General features: G+C 39.2%; 1 protein-coding gene across 3 annotated transcripts in view; it reads left to right on the top strand.

Moving 5' to 3' along the window:
* The window catches only part of PHF8 (PHD finger protein 8), a 93081-nt gene that overhangs the window by 20839 nt on the left and 49576 nt on the right, over positions 1-22666 (top strand). For all 3 annotated transcript variants that reach the window (XM_042973705.1, XM_007089430.3, XM_007089429.3), the window contains exons 4-8: positions 291-399; positions 5813-5973; positions 6828-6969; positions 8375-8561; positions 10822-10984. In XM_042973705.1, the coding sequence (XP_042829639.1) occupies positions 291-399; positions 5813-5973; positions 6828-6969; positions 8375-8561; positions 10822-10984 (762 nt within the window). The remainder of the gene's footprint in view (positions 1-290; positions 400-5812; positions 5974-6827; positions 6970-8374; positions 8562-10821; positions 10985-22666) is intronic.

Raw genomic sequence — 22666 nt, 5'->3', positions numbered from 1 at the left:
TGAGCGCTTGGGAAATAGCAAAAGCCTGTGTAGGCCCAGCAGGTTAGCAGCTGCCCCAGTGAGAGGGCAGAATTGCAGAGCTTTACCTCCCTCTCTTCCTAGGGAATTCCCAGAGGAAGCACCAACCTCACCAGGAACTTTTCCTGAGTATGTGAGGGCCTCGTTGACTTCAGGTGCTCCAAGGGGTTGTTAGACTGGAAGAGAAGCAGGATCTGCTGAGGCCTTTGCTCTTGGAACCCTACATAGTTCATGGCCATTCTGACTCAGTCTTGTGTCTTTCTCTGGCTTAGTGAAAAAACGCCGTGTATCTTCGAAAGGGCATGATACACACAAGGGGAAGCCAGTGAAGACCGGAAGTCCTACATTCATTAGAGAGCTCCGGAGTAGGACCTTTGACAGGTGAGGGTTGGTGAATGCCAGGGCTCTGGGAGGCTAGGATTCGTTTCTTCCCAACTTTGCCACTGGCTGTCTCATTAGATACCTCCCCCATTTAGGAATGTTCCCTCTGGGAGGAATCTTCTGTTTTAGTCATTTTTCTAAGAAACATTGTTAGAGTTTCATCCTACATGCGGAGTACATTAAGGTCCACTTGTAAAAACTTTTGTTAGATTGGGAGGCAGTTTTCACCTGTTAGAGGATATTTGCATGCACCCAAGGAATGCTTCCACTAGGAGTCTAAAGATCAAAAAGTTCAATTCTCTCATTGTAGACAAGAGGAAACTCTTTTTAAGAATAAAAAAAATATGTTTGGTCATGTATTTCTTTTAAATAAAAAAAGTTTTCTCCCTTTTAATGTGTTTTTAAAAATTGTTTAATTTTTATTTTAAAATTAAACTCTGTGCCCAACTTGGGGCTTGAACTCACAACCCTGAGATTAAGAGTCACATGCTCTACTGACTGAGCCAGTCAGGTGGTTTATTTTTCCCTTTTAAAAATATTAAAATGAGCTTATTAAAAAGAAGTTCCTTACACAAAAATAATGAATTAGAAAAAGTAATGAATAAGGCACTCACTTTTGCTTGGTTTTTAATTCATGCAACCATTTTCAGCTTTCTTGTAATTGAAATGTTACTTAGAATTATGTGTTTCTTCACCTTAATATCTTTTGATTTGTTTGTTCAGAGGCAGTGAGTCTCCTTTCTGTCCCAGACCCCTCAGATCCCTTCTTTAGTCAACGAGTTTCTTGTACATTCTTCCAGAAATAGGTTTTACTTATATAAATGTGTGTGTGTGTGTGTATCCTACTTTTCTAAAAAAAAGCATAAATACACTCAGTGTTCTTCATCTTGCTTTTTTTTAAACCTAAATTATATATCTTGGAGCTCAGTCCATACCAGCACATACTGGTGGTTTTCATTCTTTTTCATGGATGTTTAGTATTCCATTGTATGGATATTTATTTACTTATTTAACCAATCCTCTATTGATGTACACTTAAATTGATTCTAGTATTTTGCTGTTAGAAAAAAATGATGCAGTGAATGTCTTTGTACTTTTTTGCATATGTGGATTAAGTATATGTGTAGATTTACTAACTAAAAGTGAAGTTGTAAGACTAAAGATTATGTGCTTTAAAAATGTTTATAAATGTTGCCAACTTGTTTCCAAAGTGACTGTACCATTTCTTATTCCCACTAGATAGTGTGTGAGGATGGCTGTTTCCCTATATCCTGACCAACACTGTTTATTATCAAACTCTTTGCCTTTCTGATAAGATAAAATATGAAATGTTTCCACTTGCATTTAGTTATGAAGAAGGCGCATATTTTTGTGCCTTTGTAAGTCATCTTTATTTCTCTGTTTATTTCCTGCTTATTTGACAATTTTTCTATTGGGTTACTGCCCGTTTTTTACTGATTTATAATAGATTTTCTTACAGAAAATTTTATTTAAGCATTTATTTGCTGAAGTATAATTAACATACAGTATTATATTAGTTTCAGCTATATAATATAATGATTTAGCAATTCTATCCATTACTTAGTTCTCATGATCCACATATGAGTAAAATCATATGATATTTGTCTTTTTATATCCGACTTATTTCACTTAGTATTATACTCTCTAGGACCATCCATGTTGTTGCAGATGGCAAGATCTGATTCTTTTTATGGCCAAGAAATATTCCATTGTATATATATACCACATCTTCTGTATCCATTCAGTAATATTCCATCATATATATATACCACATCTTTTGTATCCATTCATCTATGCAGGGACATTTGGGTTGCTTCTGTATATTAGCTATTGTAAATAAGGCTACATTAAATAATGAGATTATCGCCTTATAACTGTCAGAATGGTGAGAATAAGAAAGACAAGAAATGACAGGTGTTACAGAGGATGTAGAGAAAAAGGAACCCTTGTACACTGTTGGTGGGAATGCAAACTCGTGTAGCCACTGTGGAAAACAGTATGGAGGTTCCTCAAATAATTAAAGATAGAAATTTTTTATGATCCAGTAATTCTACTACTGGGTATTTACCCAAAGAACATGAAAACATGAATTCAAAAAGGTATATTCACCCCTATATTTCCTTGTAGGAAATTTTAATTTTTATGTAGTTAAATTTATTTATTGCTATTTTTAATGACTAGTGGGCCTTGTCTCTCCCATGTTTTTTCTACTATATGGCTTCATTTTTTCAAGTTTTTATTTAAATTCTAGTTAGTTAACATATATGGTAAAATTGGTTTCAGGTGTAAAATTTAGTGATTTATCACTTATATATAACACTCAGTGCTCATCACAAGTGCCCCTCCTTAATATCCATCACCCATTTACCCCACCCCCCACCCACATCCCACATGCACCTCTCTCCTTCAACCCTCAGTTTGTTTTCTATAGTTAAGGGTCTCTTATGGATTGCTTCCCTCTCTTTTTTTCCCCCTTCCTTCCCATATGTTCATCTGTTTAGTTTCTTAAATTCCACGTATAAATGGAATCATATGTTATTTATCTTTCTCTGACTACTTTGCTTAGCATAATACACTCTAGCTTCATCCGCATCATTGCAAATGACAAGATTTCATTTTTTTTTAATTTTTGTTTTTACATTTATTTATTTTTGAGAAACAGTGAGATAAAGCATGAGCGGGGGAGGGGCAGAGAGAGAAGGAGACACAGAATCCAAAGCAGGCTCCAGACTCTGAGTAAGTGGTCAGCACAGAGCCTGATGCAGGGCTGGGACCCACGAACTGTGAGATCATGACCTGAGCTGAAGTTGGACCCTCAACCGACTGAGCCACCCAGGTACCCCTCATTCTTTTTTTTTTTTTAATTTTATAAATTTTGAGAAAGAAAGAGATCACTCATGCATGTGAGCAGGGGAGGAGGAGGAAGAGAAGGAGGGAGGAAGGGAGAGAGAGAGATTGAGAGAGAGAGAGAGAGAGAGAGAGAGAATCTCAAGCAGGCTCTGCACTGTCAACACAGAGTCCAATGTGGTGCTCAATCTTGCGATCTGTGAGATCATGACCTGAGCCAAAATCAAGAGTAGGATGCTTAACTGACTGAGCCACCTAGGTGCCCCAAGATTTCATTTTTTTTTGATGGCCGAGTAATATTTCATTGTATATATACACCATTGTATATATACACCACATCCTCTTTATCAATTCATCAGTCGATAGACATTTGAGCTTTTTCCATAGTTTGGCTATTGGTGATAATGCTGCTATAAACATCGGGGTGCATATACCCCTTCGAATCAATATTTTTGGGTATTTTGGGTAAATAGCTAGTAGTGCAATTGCTGGGTCATAGGGTAGTTCTATTTTTTATTTTTTTAAGGAATCTCCATACTGTTTTCCAGAGTAGCTGCACCAGTTTGCATTCCCCCCCAACAGTGTAAGAAGGTTCCCCTTTCTCTAAATCCTCACCAACATCTGTTGTTTCCTGTTTCTAGTTAGCCATTCTGACAGGTGTGAGGTGGTATCTCATTTGGTTTTGATTTGTATCTCCCTGATGATGAGTTATGTTGAGCATCTTTTCATGTGTCTATTAGCCACCTATATGTCTTCTTTGGAAAAATGAACAAAACTAAAAGGCAGCCTGTGGAATGGGAGAAGATATTTGCAAATGATGTATCTGATAAAGGATTAGTATCCAAAATCTATAAAGAACTTATCAAACTCAACACCCCAAAAATAAATAATCCAGTTAAGAAATGGACAGAAGACATGAACATTTTTCCAAAGAAGACATACAGATGGCTTCATTTTTTTTTTCAATTTAAATGTTGATCCATCTAGAATTATGTAAAGAGAAAGATAGACATTGAGCTTAATATTTTTCCAGTTGCTTGTTCCGACACAACTTGGTCAAATAGTCCATCTTCCTCCAACATGATTTAAAAAAATAAAAACTCCTGTTTTCTAGTTAATTACATACATGTGTTGAGAAATTGGTTGTAAAAATTGTTTTTTTAATCAGTCTTTTATTTTTTATTTATGTTAATTCCAGTATAGTTAACATACAGTGTTCTGTTAGTTTCAGGTGTACAGTATAGTGATTGACCAATTGTATACATTACTCAGTGGTCTTCAAGATAAGTGTACTCTTAAACCCCCTTCACCTATTTCCCCCATCCCCCCCACTTACTTCCCCTCTGATAACCATGTTTATTCTCTGTAGTTAAGAATCTGTTTTTTGATTTGTCTATTTATTTTTCCTTTGTTTGGTTTCTTAAATTCCACATATAAGTAAAATCATCTGGTATTTGTCTTTTTCTGACTTATTTCACTTAGCATTATACTCTATAGCTCTGTCCATGTTGTTGCAAATGGTAAGATTTCATTCTTTTTTACGGCTGAATAATATTCCAATGTATATATATGCCATTATATGTATATGTGTGTGTGTGTGTGTGTGTGTGTGTGTATACACATCTTCTTTATCCATTCATCTATTGATGGACATTTAGGTTGCTTCCATAATTTGACTATTGTAAATAATGCTGCAATAAAATAGGGGTACATATTATCCTTTCAAATTAGTGTTTTCATATTCTTTGGGTAAGTACCCAGTAGTGTGATTACTAGATTATATGGTAGTTCTGTTTTTATTTTTTTGAGGGACCTCCATACCGTTTTTCACAGTGGCTGCACCAGTTTGCATTCCCGCCAACAGTACATGAGGGTTCCAGTTTGCCCACATCCTTACCAACACTTGTTGTTTCTTGTGTTTTTGATTTCAGCCATTCTGATGGGTATAAGGTGATATCTCATTGTAGTTTGGATTTGCATTTCCCTGGTGATGAGTTATGTTGAACATCTTTTCATGTGTCTATTGGCCGTGTGTATGCCCTCTTTGAAGAAGTGTTTGTTCATGTCTTCTGCCCATTTTTAAATTGGATTACTTGCATTTTTTGTGTGTGTGTTGAGGGTGTAAATTCTTTATATATTTTGGATACTAACCCTTTATTGGATATGTCATTTGCAAATCGGTCTTTTTTATTTGCCAGTGTTTTAAATGGGTGACCCTGCTCTGGGTTAGAGTAAATTAACTAAAATTGCAGATACATCTTTTCTTTCTGGGCAGGTTATTGACTGATTTCTTCTTTTGCCATTCAGAGAAGAGTATGCTATTAACAAGATATCCTTGGGTTAGCTCCCCACCTCTGCCAGTGACCTGGCTTCTTACCTTGGATAAGTCATTTCTTCCCTGGCACATGAGGTATATGCCATTAGTTTACAGTCCACATTAAGGTCTGCTCAGGAAGGCCCCACCCCTTGGGTGAATGGCAGCATCAAGTGAAGCCTTTAGTGTCAGTGCCTCTGGGGCTCAGGCTTTCTCTCATGTGGCCCACAGCTCAGATGAAGTGATTCTGAAGCCCACTGGAAGTCAGCTGACTGTGGAATTCTTGGAGGAGAATAGCTTCAGTGTGCCCATCCTAGTCTTGAAGAAGGATGGATTGGGGATGACGCTGCCTTCACCATCATTCACTGTGAGGGATGTGGAACACTATGTTGGTAAGAAAGATGAACTATCCTAACTGTGACATCATTCACTCCCATCAAGACCAGTGACCCTTTGCTTCCAGTCTACCTTTGCATTTCTTTTCTAGCCATCTTGGGAATATGAGGTAAAGTGCTTTGCCCGGAGTCAGTCTTTGGCAAAACTAGGACCAAAATCCTGGTTTTCTTTTCCTTTTCCTCCTTAATAGGCCCCGAGCCCGCAGGCTGAGCCCCACTTTTTTTTTTACCAGGGAAATTCCAGGGATCATGGGAGTCTCCCTTCTTTTTTTTTTTTAAATTTTTTTTAACCTTTTTATTTATTTTTGAGACAGAGAGACAGAGCATGAATGGGGAGGGGCAGAGAGAGAGGGAGACACAGAATTGGAAGCAGGCTCCAGGCTCCGAGCCATCAGCCCAGAGCCCGACGCGGGGCTCGAACTCACTGACTGCGAGATCGTGACCTGAGCTGAAGTCGGACGCTTAACCGACTGAGCCACCCAGGCGCCCCGGGAGTCTCCCTTCTTTTGAGATAAGAAAGCCTCTGATTTTTGCCCTCATGTGCCAGTTGTCTTCTGAGCATTAAATTTTGGGGATAGGAAGAAAAGTGAGGGAATAGGCCCAGGCATGTGGATTGTATCATGAGTGAGACTGTATGTCAGGCAGTTGTGTTACTCTAATAGGCCTGGACCCAGCACATTGGTATAAGGAGAGCGTGAGGGATTCCTACATACATACATACATACATACAAATACAGTGTGTGTGGTGAGAAGTTTTGAGTGTCAGTCCATTCTAGGGACAGGTGAAGGGGGGAGGGAGGCTTCCCCGGTCCCTGAGACCACTTGGTGCAGAATCTATCTTTTTATTCTAGGTTCTGACAAAGAGATTGATGTGATTGATGTGACCCGCCAGGCTGACTGCAAGATGAAGCTTGGTGATTTTGTGAAATACTATTATAGTGGGAAGAGGGAGAAAGTCCTCAATGTCATTAGTTTGGAATTCTCTGATACCAGGTAGGAGGAACAGGGGTAAGTAAAAAGCCTAACAAAGTCCCTGGAACTTGTGATATACTGAGTATAAGTGTTCCTTTTTCCCTTCCTCTTGGTAGTTTCTTCCTTTGGGATGATGAGCTGGTTTATACTTTCTAGGGTAGCTCTTCCCATTATAACAACCAAATTGTATTTCTCTTCTACAGTTTCTAACATTGGATAGATTATACAGTAGCTATTTTAATTAATTTTTGTCTCCAAGACCCAGGACAGCTTTCTTAGACTTTTTTTTTTTTGTATTTAGATTGTAGTGTGGTCACTATTTAATTCCCAGTATAGGTCCTCTGTCCCTGGAAATAGATTTACTGAATTACCCCCAAGTAGTTTCTCTAAGGGTAAGGTTACTTAGATATAAAAGAAAAAAGAGGTTTTTATAACCTTTAAATGATTCTATCTGGACTCATGCACTCAGTAGATACATGTAGTCTTCTCTGTGCTCAGAAATGCGGGAAATTCCCCAAATTGTAACATATCTTTTTGCACTTAGAAAACTTATTGTCTGATTATGTACTTTTTTAACTTTTAATTTTGACATAATTATAGATTTACAGGAAGTTGCAAAAATCTGTACAGGGTGTCCTGTGTATTCTTCAACCAGTTTCCATCAATGGCAACATTTTGAATAACTATACAATATTAAAATCCTTGCTGTTGGTGTTAACATCAGAGTTAACAACCTGAGGGTTTTTTTTAAAGCTGTGTTTGTTTGTATCTCACTTCATCTTGAACGGCTATTTGAGGTAGCTTACAGAGATACAGAGAGGAAAGAATAGACAAAAATGGCACAAAAGGAAAATAAAAGTCGAGAAATAGGATGCATCTGGTGGGTAATCTGCACACAAAATGCGTGTATGAGTGTCTGGATAGTTGTTAGAGAAGGACTGTAGCGTTTTCAGTGAATTTCCTGAAAGTAAGGACAAGGAAGGAGTGCAATATCATAAGGTTTGTGGTTTTACGTAAGATAAAAACAACCAGATGTTGGGGAGAAACACTACCTGAAACTGAGCCCTTGAAAGGTTTCTCTAATGGTTCCTCATAAAGAAGACATTAAGACATGGGGACAGTACAATAACTGTTATTGACTCAGTGCCAAGTGAGTGGACCCAGGCGAAGGGAGTTATGAGCATTTTGTGGAGGAAATGACCTCCTTTGACTGGGGAATGCTGTGGAGCTGGGACTTGGGACTTCTGAGTGGAATGAGGATGCTGACCAGACTTATAGAAATAAGTATCCTATGTGCCCTTGGGGATCCTGTGGAAAGGACTTCTTTGTCTTATTTGACTCTCACTGGGATGGGGAGCATTTTATTCAGGCTTTAATCTTTAATTCCCAATCAGCTGACGTCTGCTCTCCACCCCTTCCTTGCTAGGCTTTCTAACCTTGTGGAGACTCCCAAGATTGTTCGGAAGCTCTCGTGGGTGGAGAACTTGTGGCCAGAGGAGTGTATATTTGAGAGGCCCAATGTGCAAAAGTACTGCCTCATGAGTGTGCGGGATAGCTATACAGACTTTCACATTGACTTTGGTGGCACCTCGGTCTGGTACCATGTGCTCAAGGTAGGAATGAATGTGGCTTCTAGAGGCAGCCTGGCCTTGGGCCACCTCTTTGTTTCAGGTGGCAGCACAGAAGAGGCTGCTGAGGTCTACCTGCCTCCCAGATTCTGTTTGGGTGACATTTCCATATAACTACTCTATCAGGGTTGGGCACTAAGTGGATATGCCATATAAACTGTCTCTACAGTTTTGATGCTTAACATTTTTTTGAATAACAGCAGATGCCTAAGGTTTTCTGGCTGTCCATTGAACCAATCTATACTCCTATGACTATGTATAGAAATGTTCATATTTACTGCAGATTCTTGGTAACATGAGAAACTTCCCATCCCCCATCCTTATTGAGGTATAATTTATACACCATAAAATTAATATGTTCTAAATGTATAGTTTGATGAGTTTTGACATTGTATGTAGTTGCATAACTGCCACCACCAAGATAGAGCATATATATAACAAGTTTTTTTTAATGTTTATTTATTTATTTTGAGAGAGAGACCATGTGCAACAAGTAGGGCAGGGTCAGAGAGATAGAGAGAGAGAGAATCCCAAGCAGGCTTTGCACTGTCAGCACAGAGCCCGATGTGGGGCTTGATCTCACGAACCATGAGATCATGACCTGAGCTGATACTAAGAGTTGGACACTTAACCAATTGAGCCACCCAGGTGCCCATGACAGGTTGTTTTTTTTTTTTTTTTTTAATGTTAGCCTTCCTATGGGTAGTTTCCCTTTTAGTGATTGTTTCAATTTTGTAATTAGCATATTGATTATCAGTGACTATGAAGGATTTTTAAAGTCTGGAAAACAATTTTTTTTAATCTTTATTTATTTTTGGGAGAGAGAGAGACAGAGACAGACAAGCGAGCAAGTGGGAGACGAACAGAGAGAGAGGGAGACACAGTATCCGAAGTAGGCTCCAGGCTGTCAGCACAGAGCCCAACCCAGGGCTTGAACTCATGAACCGTGAGTTCATGACCTGAGCTGAAGTCAGATGCTTAACTGACTGAGCCACCCAGGCACCCCTGGAAAACAAATTTCTTAATTTTGATTCTTTTCCACCATCATACTATTTATTTTTCTTATCAGAAATGCCAAGGAAAGAGCAGAAGACTTGGATATGGCTCTTGTCCAAATGATCACAAATCCTAAACTAGTTGTTTTCACTGGTTTATCATGAAATGGGAGCATGTAAATCACTGCTATGCAAATGTTAGATTTAACTTTTTCATTTTAAAATAATTCCTTTTTTATAGAAAAATTGCAGAAATGGTAGGAAGAATGCCTGTGTGCCCTTCACTTAGATTCCCCAAATGTTACATTTTATTATATTCTCTCTTTCTATAAAGCAAACATAATAAAATATACATATATGTATATATATATATTTTCTGAAACATTTGAGAGTAGTTGCAAACATGTGTCCCTTTATAATTCAGTGCATATTTCTTGAAAATAAGGGCATTCTCGTATATAACTGCAGTATAGTTATCAAAATCAGAAAATCAATATTGATAGGATACTGTTATCTAATCTACAGATCTGAATGAAATTTCTCCAATTGTACAATAGATAATTTCTAGTGTTATTGCTTTTCTCCATTGAAATTTATTATCAGGAAATATTGGTTAAACTAATCAGCTGTAGGTTGAGGATATTTTTGTGCTGGTGGGCTTTTATTTCTTTTCAACCAAATAATCTGGTGATTGTCTAGGCAAAACATAATTAGGAAATAAAATGTTTTTCCAACAGATAATCACCTAACATATAATCTTGTAGAAGTCCTTGGGCAATTACTGAACTTTTAAACTTTTATTAGCTTTGATTGCAGGTGTGAGAAGGAACACTCTCTGTAAATGGCATTTAAAGGCAAATTCAATTTTCTCATCAGTAATGTGGCCTTAAATTCTCCTAGGGCTAGTAGTATTGATCTACTCATCTATAGAGGCCATTTTTCATTTGACTTTGCATCTAAAGTAGAAGCTTTTGGTGTATATTTGTCCTAAGTTGAACAATTTTGTTTGGAATGCCCTTTCCAAATCATTTTTTGTCAATGTTAACAGTGGCTCAAAACCATAAAGTGCAAAAGGAGCTTTTGAAGTTTTCCAAATCCGCATAAAAATGATTATTGGATGGGTTTGGGGGAGAATCTGTCATATTACGTGGTCTTGGGGCATGGGAGAGAAAATATCCTTTTGGAGACCCTCTGGAGGATTTTTATGGAAATTGTTGATGTTTTTGGCACTTAAACCTGTTTTGTTTCAGGGTGAGAAGATCTTCTACCTGATCCGCCCAACAAATGCCAATCTGACTCTCTTTGAGTGCTGGAGCAGCTCCTCTAACCAGAATGAGATGTTTTTTGGGGACCAGGTGGACAAGTGCTATAAATGTTCCGTGAAGCAAGGACAGACACTTTTCATTCCTACAGGTCTTCCCTGGGCCCCCTCTGGGAGGGTTTGAGGAGGGCTGGAAGAGGAAGGGAGGTTGTGGTACCAGAGGTAGACCCTTCCTATAATATATTGATCCGATTATGTGGGAAAACCCTCTCATATCAGCTGATGACTCAGAATTGGACCTTAAGAAAATGCATGTGATGGCTAGTAGGCAGCATAGTTCCTTGGGGAGATTGCAGGTGGGAAGGTACAGGAAGAGGTTGATGGACCTCTTGCGCTGGGCTATGCCAACTTGGTGGACAGATAGAGAATAGGTCTCTCAGCCCCATGGCTCTAGGAATAGTGACTGGGAGGCTGGCCTTGCAGTCTATAAATCAGAATTACCTGGGGTGGGGGTGGGGCTTCCCCTCCCCCCCCCAAACAATACATGCCTAGGCTTTACCCCTAGCATTATGGATTTTTAGGTCTGGGGTGGGATCTGAGTGTATGTTTTGAAAAAGTGCCCCCAGTTGTCTCAATTTGGGGAAGTTGACATCTTTACCATGTTGAGTCTTTGATGGACCCAGTATGTCTTTCCATTTATTTAGATCCTCCTTGATTTCTTTTCTTTTAGTTTTTTAATGTTTATTTCTTTTTGAGAGAGACAGAATGCAAGCAGGGGAGGGGCAGAAAGAGAGGGAGACACAGAATCCAAAGCAGGCTCCGGGCTCTGAGCTGTCAGCACAGAGCCTGACACAGGGCTCAAACTCCCGAACTGTGAGATTAAGACCTGAGCCAAAGTCAGACGCATAACTGACTGAGCCACTTCAGGTGCTCCTTCCTTGATTTCTTAAACTTCATTCTTTGATTTCAGAATTAATGTTAAATTTTCTCAAACCTTTGGTAGAATTCTCTAGTGCAGTCACATGGACCTGGAGATTTCTTTTGTGGAGAAGTTTTTAATTAACATTCAATTTCCTTAAACTTTAGAGGTTATTCAAATTATCTGTTTCATATTGGGTGAGCTATGGTAGTTTGTGCTTTTTTTTTCAGTAATAAAGAATTTTATTTTTATTTTTATTTTTTTTTTCAATATATGAAATTTATTGTCAAATTGGTTTCCATACAACACCCAGTGCTCATCCCAAAAGGTGCCCTCCTCAATACCCATCACCCACCCTCCCCTCCCTCCCACCCCCCATCAACCCTCAGTTTGTTCTCAGTTTTTAACAGTCTCCTTTGCTTTGGCTCTCTTCCACTGTAACCTCTTTTTTTTTTTTCCTTCCCCTCCCCCATGGGTTTCTCTTAAGTTTCTCAGGATCCACATAAGAGTGAAACCATATGGTATCTGTCTTTCTCTGTATGGCTTATTTCACTTAGCATCATACTCTCCAGTTCCATCCACGTTGCTACGAAAGGCCATATTTCATTCTTTCTCATTGCCACATAGTATCCCATTGTGTATATAAACCACAATTTCTTTATCCATTCATCAGTTGATGGACATTTAGGCTCTTTCCATAATTTGGCTATTGTTGAGAGTGCTGCTATAAACATTGGGGTACAAGTGCCCCTATGCATCAGTACTCCTGTATCCCTTGGGTAAATTCCTAGCAGTGCTATTGCTGGGTCATAGGGTAGGTCTATTTTTAATTTTCTGAGGAACCTCCACACTGCTTTCCAGAGCGGCTGCACCAATTTGCATTCCCACCAACAGTGCAAGAGGGTTCCCGTTTCTCCACATCCTCTCCAGCATCTATAGTCTCCTGATTTGTTCATTTTGGCCATTCTGACTGGCGTGAGGTGATATCTGAGTGTGGTTTTGATTTGTATTTCCCTGATAAGGAGCGACGTTGAACATCTTTTCATGTGCCTGTTGGCCATCCGGATGTCTTCTTTAGAGAAATGTCTATTCATGTTTTCTGCCCATTTCTTCACTGGGTTCTTTGTTTTTCGGGTGTGGAGTTTGGTGAGCTCTTTAGATTTTGGATACTAGCCCTTTGTCTGATATGTCATTTGCAAATATCTTTTCCCATTCCATTGGTTGCCTTTTAGTTTTGTTGATTGTTTCCTTTGCTGTGCAGAAGCTTTTTATCTTCATAAGGTCCCAGTAATTCATTTTTGCTTTTAATTCCCTTGCCTTTGGGGATGTGTCGAGTAAGAGATTGCTACGGCTGAGGTCAGAGAGGTCTTTTCCTGCTTTCTCCTCTAAGGTTTTGATGGTTTCCTGTCTCACATTCAGGTCCTTTATCCATTTTCAGTTTATGTTTGTGAATGGTGTGAGAAAGTGGTCTAGTTTGAACCTTCTGCATGTTGCTGTCCAGTTCTCCCAGCACCATTTGTTAAAGAGACTGTCTTTTTTCCATTGGATGTTCTTTCCTGCTTTGTCAAAGATTAGTTGGCCATACATTTGTGGGTCTAGTTCTGGGGTTTCTATTCTATTCCATTGGTCTATGTGTCTGGTTTTGTGCCAATACCATGCTGTCTTGATGACTACAGCTTTGTAGTAGAGGCTAAAGTCTGGGATTGTGATGCCTCCTGCTTTGGTCTTCTTCAAAATTACTTTGGCTATTCGGGGCCTTTTGTGGTTCCATATGAATTTTAGGATGGCTTGTTCTAGCTTCGAGAAGAATGCTGGTGCAATTTTGATTGGGATTGCATTGAATGTGTAGATAGCTTTGGGTAGTATTGACATTTTGACAATATTTATTCTTCCAATCCATGAGCAGGGAATGCCTTTTCCATTTCTTTATATCTTCTTCGATTACCTTCATAAGCTTTCTATAGTTTTCAGCATACAGATCTTTTACATCTTTGGTTAGATTTATTCCTAGGTATTTTATGCTTCTTGGTGCAATTGTGAATGGGATCAGTTTCTTTATTTGTCTTTCTGTTGCTTCATTGTTAGTGTATAAGAATGCAACTGATTTCTGTACATTGATTTTGTATCCTGCAACTTTGCTGAATTCATGTATCAGTTCTAGCAGACTTTTGGTGGAGTCTATCGGATTTTCCATGTATAATATCATGTCATGTGCAAAAAGCGAAAGCTTGACTTCATCTTTGCCAATGTTGATGCCTTTGATTTCCTTTTGTTGTCTGATTGCTGATGCTAGAACTTCCAACACTATATTAAACAACAGTGGTGAGAGTGGGCATCCCTGTCGTGTTCCTGATCTCAGGGAAAAAGCTCTCAGTTTTTCCCCATTGAGGATGATGTTAGCTGTGGGCTTTTCATAAATGGCTTTGATGATCTTTAAGTATGTTCCTTCTATCCCGACTTTCTCAAGGGTTTTTATTAAAGGGTGCTGGATTTTGTCAAAGGCCTTTTCTGCATCGATTGACAGGATCATATGGTTCTTCTCTTTTTTTTTTTTGTTAATGTCATGTATCACGTTGATTGATTTGCGAATGTTGAACCAGCCCTGCATCCCAGGAATGAATCCCACTTGATCATGGTGAATAATTCTTTTTATATGCTGTTGAATTCGATTTGCTAGTATCTTATTGAGAATTTTTGCATCCATATTCATCAGGGATATTGGCCTGTAGTTCTCTTTTTTTACTGGGTCTCTGTCTGGTTTAGGAATCAAAGTAATACTGGCTTCATAGAATGAGTCTGGAAGTTTTCCTTCCCTTTCTATTTCTTGGAATAGCTTGAGAAGGATAGGTATTACCTCTGCTTTAAACGTCTGGTAGACCTCCCCTGGGAAGCCATCTGGTCCTGGACTCTTATTTGTTGGGAGATTTTTGATAACCAGTTCAATTTCTTCGCTGGTTCTGGGTCTGTTCAAGCTTTCTATTTCCTCCTGATTGAGTTTTGGAAGAGTGTGGGTGTTTAGGAATTTGTCCATTTCTTCCAGGTTGTCCAATTTGTTGGCATATAATTTTTCATAGTATTCCCTGATAATTGTTTGTATCTCTGAGGGATTGGTTGTAATAATCCCATTTTCATTCATGATTTTATTGATTTGGGTCATCTCCCTTTTCTTTTTGAGAAGCCTGGCTAGAGGTTTGTCAATTTTGTTTATTTTTTCAAAAAACCAACTCTTGGTTTCGTTGATCTGCTCTACAGTTTTTTTAGATTCTATATTGTTTATTTCTGCTCTGATCTTTATTATTTCTCTTCTTCTGCTGGGTTTAGGCTGCCTTTGCTGTTCTGCTTCTATTTCCTTTAGGTGTGCTGTTAGATTTTGTATTTGGGATTTTTCTTGTTTCTTGAGATAGGCCTGGATTGCAATGTATTTTCCTCTCAGGACTGCCTTCGCTGCGTCCCAAAGCGTTTGGATTGTTGTATTTTCATTTTCGTTTGTTTCCGTATATTTTTTAATTTCTTCTCTAATTGCCTGGTTGACCCACTCATTCTTTAGTAAGCTATTCTTTAACCTCCATGCTTTTGGAGGTTTTCCAGACTTTTTCCTGTGGTTGATTTCAAGCTTCATAGCATTGTGGTCTGAAAGTATGCATGGTATAATTTCAATTCTTGTGAACTTATGAAGGGCTGTTTTGTGACCCAGTATATGATCTATCTTGGAGAATGTTCCATGTGCACTCGAGAAGAAAGTATATTCTGTTGCTTTGGGATGCAGAGTTCTAAATAGATCTCTCAAGTCCATCTGATCCAATGTATCATTCAGGGCCCTTGTTTCTTTATTGACCGTGTGTCTAGATGATCTATCCATTTCTGTAAGTGGAGTGTTAAAGTCCCCTGCAATGACCACATTCTTATCAATAAGGTTGCTTATGTTTATGAGTAATTGTTTTATATATTTGGAGGCTCTGGTATTCGGCGCATAGACATTTATAATTGTTAACTCTTCCTGATGGATAGACCCTGTAATTATTATATAATGCCCTTCTTCATCTCTTGTTACAGCCTTTAATTTAAAGTCTAGTTTGTCTGATAGAAGTATGGCTACTCCAGCTTTCTTTTGGCTTCCAGTAGCATGATAAATAGTTCTCCATCCCCTCACTCTCAATCTAAAGGTGTCCTCAGGTCTAACATGAGTCTCTTGTAGACAGCAAATAGATGGGTCTTGTTTTTTATCCATTCTGATACCCTGTGTCTTTTGGTTGGCGCATTTAATCCATTTACATTCATTGTTATTATAGAAAGATACGGGTTTAGAGTCATTGTGATGTCTGTATGTTTTATGCTTGTAGCGATGTCTCTGGTACTTTGTCTCACAGGATCCCCCTTAGGATCTCTTGTAGGGCTGGTTTAGTGGTGACAAATTCCTTCAGTTTTTGTTTGTTTGGGAAGACCTTTATCTCTCTTTCTCTTCTAAATGACAGACTTGCTGGATAAAGGATTCTCGGCTGCATATTTTTTCTGTTTAGCACACTGAAGATCTCGTGCCAATCCTCTCTGGCCTGCCAAGTTTCAAAAGAGAGATCAGTCACGAGTCTTATAGGTCTCCCTTTATATGTGAGGGCACATTTACTCCTTGCTGCTTTCAGAATTTTCTCTTTATCCTTGTATTTTGCCAGTTTCACTATGATATGTCGTGCAGAAGATCGATTCAAGTTACGTCTGAAGGGAGTTCTCTGTGCCTCTTGGATTTCAATGCCTTTTTCCTTCCCCAGTTCAGGGAAGTTCTCAGCTATGATTTCTTCAAGTACCCCTTCAGCACCTTTCCCTCTCTCTTCCTCCTCTGGGATACCAATTATGCGTATATTATTTCTTTTTAGTGTATCACTTAGTTCTCTAATTTTCCCCTCATACTCCTGGATTTTTTTATCTCTCTTTCGCTCAGCTTCCTCTTTTTCCATAACTTTATCTTCTAGTTCACCTATTCTCTCCTCTGCCTCTTCAATCCGAGCCGTGGTGGTTTCCATTTTGTTTTGCATTTCGTTTAAAGCATTTTTCAGCTCCTTGTGACTGTTCCTTAGTCCCTTGATCTCTGTAGCAAGAGATTCTCTGCTGTCCTCTATACTGTTTTCAAGCCCAGCGATTAGTTCTATGACTATTATTCTAAATTCACTTTCTGTTATATTATTTAAATCCTTTTTGATCAGTTCATTGGCCGTTGTTATTTCCTGGAGATTCTTCTGTGGGGAATTCTTCCGTTTGGTCATTTTGGATAGTCCCTGGAGTGGTGAGGACCTGCAGGGCACTTCCCCTGTGCTGTCTTGAATAACTTGCATTGGTGGGCGGGCCGCAGTCAGACCTGATGTCTGCCCCCAGCCCACCGCTGGGGCCACAGTCAGACTGGTGTGTGCCTTCTCTTCCCCTCTCCTAGGGGCGGGATTCACTGTGGGGTGGCGTGGCCATCTGGGCTACTTGCACACTGCCAGGCTTTTGGTGCTGGGGATCTGGCGTATTAGCTGGGGTGGGTAGGCAAGGTGCACGGGGGCAGGAGGGGCAGGCTTAGCTCGCTTCTCCTTAGGTGATCCACTTCAGGAGGGGCCCTGTGGCAGCGGGAGGGAGTCAGATCTGCTGCTGGAGGTTTGGCTCCACAGAAGCACAGAGTTGGGTGTTTGCGGGGAGCGAGCAAGTTCCCTGGCAGGAATTGGTTCCCTTTGGGATTTTGGCTGGGGGATGGGTGAGTGAGATGGCGCTGGCGAGCGCCTTTGTTCCCCACCAAGCTGAGCTCTGTCGTCCCGGGGCTCAGCAACTCTCCCTCCCTTTGTCCTCCAGCCTTCCCGCTTTCTGAGCAGAGCTGTTAACTTATGACCTCCCAGACGCTAAGTCACGCTTGCTGTCGGAACACAGTCCGTTCGGCCCCTCCGCTTTTGCCAGCCAGACTCCGGGGCTCTGCTTGGCCAGCGAGCCGCCCCTCCGCCCTGGCTCCCTCCCGCCAGTCCGTGGAGCGCGCACCGCCTCGCCGCCCTTCCTACCCTCTTCCGTGGGCCTCTCGTCTGCGCTTGGCCCCGGAGACTCCGTTCTGCTAATCCTCTGGCGGTTTTCTGGGTTAGTTAGGCAGGTGTAGGTGGAATCTAAGTGATCAGCAGGACGCGCGGTGAGCCCAGCGTCCTCTTATGCCGCCATCATCCCTCTCCTCTCAGTTTGTGCTTTTTAAGGAATTGGTCCATTTTATCTAAGTTGTTAAATTTATGTATGCAGAGTTGTTGATTGTATTTTCTTATTATCCTTTTGATGTCTTCCAAGTCTCTAGTGATATCCTCTGTTTCTTTTTTTTTTAATTTTTTATGTTTATTTATTCATTTTGAGAGAGAGAACAGGGAGAGGGAAGAGAGAGAGAGAGAGAGAGAGAGAGAGAGAGAGAATGAATGAGAGAATATCCCAAGCAGGCTCTGAGCTGCCAGCACAGAGTCCACCACCTTGGGGCTTGATCCCACTACTATGAAATCATGACCTGAGCTGAAACCAAGAGTAAGATGCTCAACTGACTGAGCCACCCAGGCACCCTGATATCCTTGGTTTCATTCCTGGTATTAGTTTTTTGTGCCTTTTCTTATTCTGTGTCAATCTGATGGATGTTTGTCAATTTTTCAAACTTTTTAAAGAAACAGTTTCTGTCTCAATTGATTTTTTTCTGTTTATGTTTTCAGCTTCATTGATTTCTGCTTTTATCTTTGTTTTTCCTTCCTTCTGCTTGCTGTGGGTTTATTTTGCTCCTTCTAGTCTTGAGACAAGAGCTTAGATTATTTTCAGACTTTACCTCTTTTGTAATGTAAGCATTTAGTGCTGTAAGTTTCCCCTTCAGCACTGATTTAGCTGTGTCATATATTTTGATATGTTCAGTTTTCATTTTCATTTAGTTAAGTGTACTTTTCAAAAAAATTGGTATGTAACACACACCATAAAACTTACCATGTTAAAGAGTGCAGTTAAGTTTAAAAAATATATCCAGAATGTCGTGCAGCCATCACCACTGTGTAATACCAGAAAATTTTCATCACTTCAAAAAGAAATCCTGTACTCATTAACAGTTACTCCCCATTCCTTCCACTCCTCCTCTCACCCCTGTCAACCCACTTTTGGCCGTTCTTTGTATATGGATTTGCCTGTTCTGTTTCATACAAATGGAACTGTTCAATATGTGGTCCTTTGTGTCTGGCTTTTTCACTCTGCAAAATATTTTCAGGGTTCATCCAAGTTATAGCATTTGTCAGTACTTAGTCTTTAAATGGCTGAACAATATTCCACTGCATGGATATACCACATATTGTTTATCCTTTCATCATCTTATAGGCGTTTGTGTTGTTTTAAGTGTTTTTTTTAATAAAATTTATGTTTATTTTTTGAGAGAGAGCAAGAGAGAGTGCAAGCTGGGGAGAGTCAGAGAGAGAGGGAAAGATAAATCCCAAGCACGCTCCATGCTTTCAGGACAGGACCCGATGTGGGGCTCACTCCCACAAACTATAAGATAATGACCTGAGCCGAAACCAAGAGTTGGATGCTTAACTGACTGAGCTACCCAGGCACCCCCACTTTTTGACTATAATGAATAATGCTGCTGTGAATGATCATGTGCAAAGTTTTGTGTTAATGTATATTTTCAGTTCTCTTGGGTGCATACCTAAGAAAGGAATTGCTGAGTCATATGTTAGCTCTGTTTTAACTTCTTGAGGAATTACCAAACTGTTCTCTAAAGTACCTAACACCATTTTACATTCCCACTAGCAATTTATAAGGGTCTCAAGTTTTCCACATCCTCCTCAACACTTGTTCTTGTCTGTCTTTGCGATTATAGCCATCTTAGTGCATGTGAAGTGGTATCTCATTGAGATTTTATTTTTTATTTTTTTTAATGTTTATTTTTGAGAAAGTGAGACAGAGTGTGAACAGGGGAGGGGCAGAGAGACAGGGAGACAGAGAATCTGAAGCAGGCTCCAGACTCAGCTGTCAGCACAGACCCTGATGCAGGGCTTGAACCCACAAACTGTAAGATCATGACCTGAGCCAAAGTCGGATGCTTAACCGACAGAGCCACCCAGGCACCCCTCACTGAGATTTTAATTTGTATTTCCCTAATGATTGTTGATGTCAAACATTTTTTCATGTGCTTATTAGACATTTGTGTATCTTTTTATGGAGTAGAATCTATTCAGAACTTTTGCCCAATTTTTGATTAGGTAATTTGTCTTTTTATTGTTGTGTTGTAAGAGTTTTTTTAATATATATTTTGGATATTGTACCTTATCTGATATGTAATTTAAAAATATTTTCTCTCTGGGGGTTGTCTTTTCAGTTCATGATAGTGTCCTAGAAAGAACAAAAGTCCAGTTTATCTACTTTTTTCTTTATTTGCTTGTGTTTTTGGTGTCATATCTAAGAGACCATTGCCTAATTCATAGTTTAAGGTCATGAAGATGTACACCTGTGTTCTAAGAGCTTTATAGTTTTAGTTACTACATTTAGGTCTTTTATCCATTTCAAGTCAACTTCTGTATATGATGTGAGGTAAGGGTCCAATATCATTCTTTTTCATGTGGCTGTTCAGTTGTCCCAGAACCATTTGAAAAGACCATTCTTTCCCTAATGAATTCTCTTGACACCTTTGTTGAAAATCAATTAACCACAGATGTGTTTGTTTATTTCTTCACTTTGAATTCTATTCCATTGGTCTATAGGTCTGTCCTTGTAACAGTATCACACTATTTCAATTATCATATATTTCTAGTAAGTTTTAAAATCAGAAAGTGTCAGCCTTCCAACTTTGTTTTTCTTTTTCAAGATTATTATGGCTATTCAGGGCCCTTGTATTTCCATATGAATTTTTAGCCTGTGGTTTGTATAGGTTTTTAGTAGTTGCTCTTGTTTAATTTATATGTATAATAGATATATACTTCATATCACAGTCTGGTATTGACATTTTAATTAACATTTTACCAGTTTGAGGGGAAGGTTGAAACCTTACCTCTATTCACATCCCTTTACCCTTCCCATTTATAATGTATTTGTCTTAAATATTTCTTCATACGTTGAGAACCATATCATACAGTGTTTCAATTTTTGTTTCACTGTCAAACATAACTTCTAACACCCAAGAGAAGGAAAGTCTATTGTATTAACCTGTATTTTTTTTTAATGTTTGTTTATTTTTGAGAGACAGAGAAAGAGACAGAGAGCAAGCAGGGGAGGGGCAGAGAGAGAGGGAGACACAGAATTTGAAGCAGGCTCCAGGCTCTGAGCTGTCAGCACAGAGAACTCAATGCAGGGCTCAAACCCACGAACCACGAGATCATGACCTGAGCCGAAGTCGGGTGCTTAACCGACTGAACCACCCAGGCGCACCTGTTTGCCTGTATTTTTACTCTTCGGTTGTTCTTCCTTCCTTCCTGGTATTTCAAGATTCTTCTTTTATCATTTCTTCTCTGTTTAGAGTTTTAGGGTAGGCCTGCTGTCAGTAGATTTTCTTAGTTTTCCTTCATCTGTAAATGTCTTGATTTCCCTTTTATTCCTAATGGATATTTTTGCTGGATTGATAGTTCTTTCAGCACTTGGAAGAATGTTGTGCTGCTTCCTTCTTGCCTCCATGGCTTCTGATGAAATTTTGGCTCTCATTCAAATTGTTTTTTCCCTTACATGTGTCATTTCTTGCTACTTGTAATTTCTTTTTTCTTTAGTTTTCAGCAGTTTGACTATAATGTGTCTTGGCATGTATTTCTTTGGGTTTATACTGTTTGTGTTGACTGAGCTTCCTGAATGTGTAGGTCTATGTTTCTATCATATTAGTGAAGAAATTTTTAGTTGTTATTTCTTTGAATGATTTTTCATTCCCACACTCTCACTTCTTTTCTTTGGGTCTCTGATTATCTGAATGCTGTATATATTTTGCTGTAGTCCACAGATCCCTGAGTTTATTTTTTTCAGTCTGTTTCCTCTTTTGTTAATATTGAGTACTTTCTATTTCTCCATTGTTTTTATTCTTCTGTTGAGTCCATCTGTTTTCATTATTTCAGATATAGTATTTTTCAGTTCTAAAATTTACGTTTGTTTCTTACATCTTCTGTTTCTGTTTTTTTTTGTCTCAAGCATGTTTGTAATTGTTCATTGAAGCATTCTTATGATCACTGCTTTAAAATTGTCATATAGTTTTAATATCTTTGTCTAATGTTATGTATTGTATAATTCCTGGATTTTTTGTTGCACAGATTTGTCTATTCATATGTCAATATCATATTGATTTGATTACATTGGTTTTATAGAATGTTTCACATATGGTGAGGCAAAATTACCTCCCCTCATACCCATCTGCTTTTTCTCTTTTATAGGTTTCTGAGCCCAGGCACTTATTCATCCATTTAATCCTTTGCCTAATAGGCTCTCACATAATATCTTTTCTATGCTGGGCACTTAATAACTATTTGATGAATTGAATTTGTCTACCAGAGATTTGAGTTGGATTAATTGCTTATTGGTATAAAGTCACACAAACTGGGTGTAATCTACTTAGTTCCATAAGCATTGCAGGTCTACTGAATGCCCCTGCATTGGTCTAGGTGCTAGGGACAAAAGATTGATAGATCATTTCAGTATAATGTTCTAGATTTTTTTTTAAGTTTATTTTGGGAGAGAGAGAAAGCATGAGCAGGGGAAGGGCAGAAAGAGGGAGAGAGAAAGGATCCCAAACAGACTCTGCTCTGACAGCATGGAGCCCAACACAGGACTCAGTCTCATAAACCGTGAGATCATGACCTGAGCCAAAATCAAGAGTTGGATGCTTAACCGACTGAGCCACCCAGGCTCATTTCAGTATAATGTTCTAATAGCCACAATGGAGGCATTCACCAGAAGTTTTGGGAGCATGGAAAAGAACACTTAGTCT

The sequence above is a fragment of the Panthera tigris genome, chromosome X (genome assembly GCF_018350195.1).
Source record: "Panthera tigris isolate Pti1 chromosome X, P.tigris_Pti1_mat1.1, whole genome shotgun sequence".
Classification (NCBI taxonomy): domain Eukaryota; kingdom Metazoa; phylum Chordata; class Mammalia; order Carnivora; family Felidae; genus Panthera; species Panthera tigris.
This window is presented reverse-complemented; position numbering and strand designations above follow the sequence as displayed.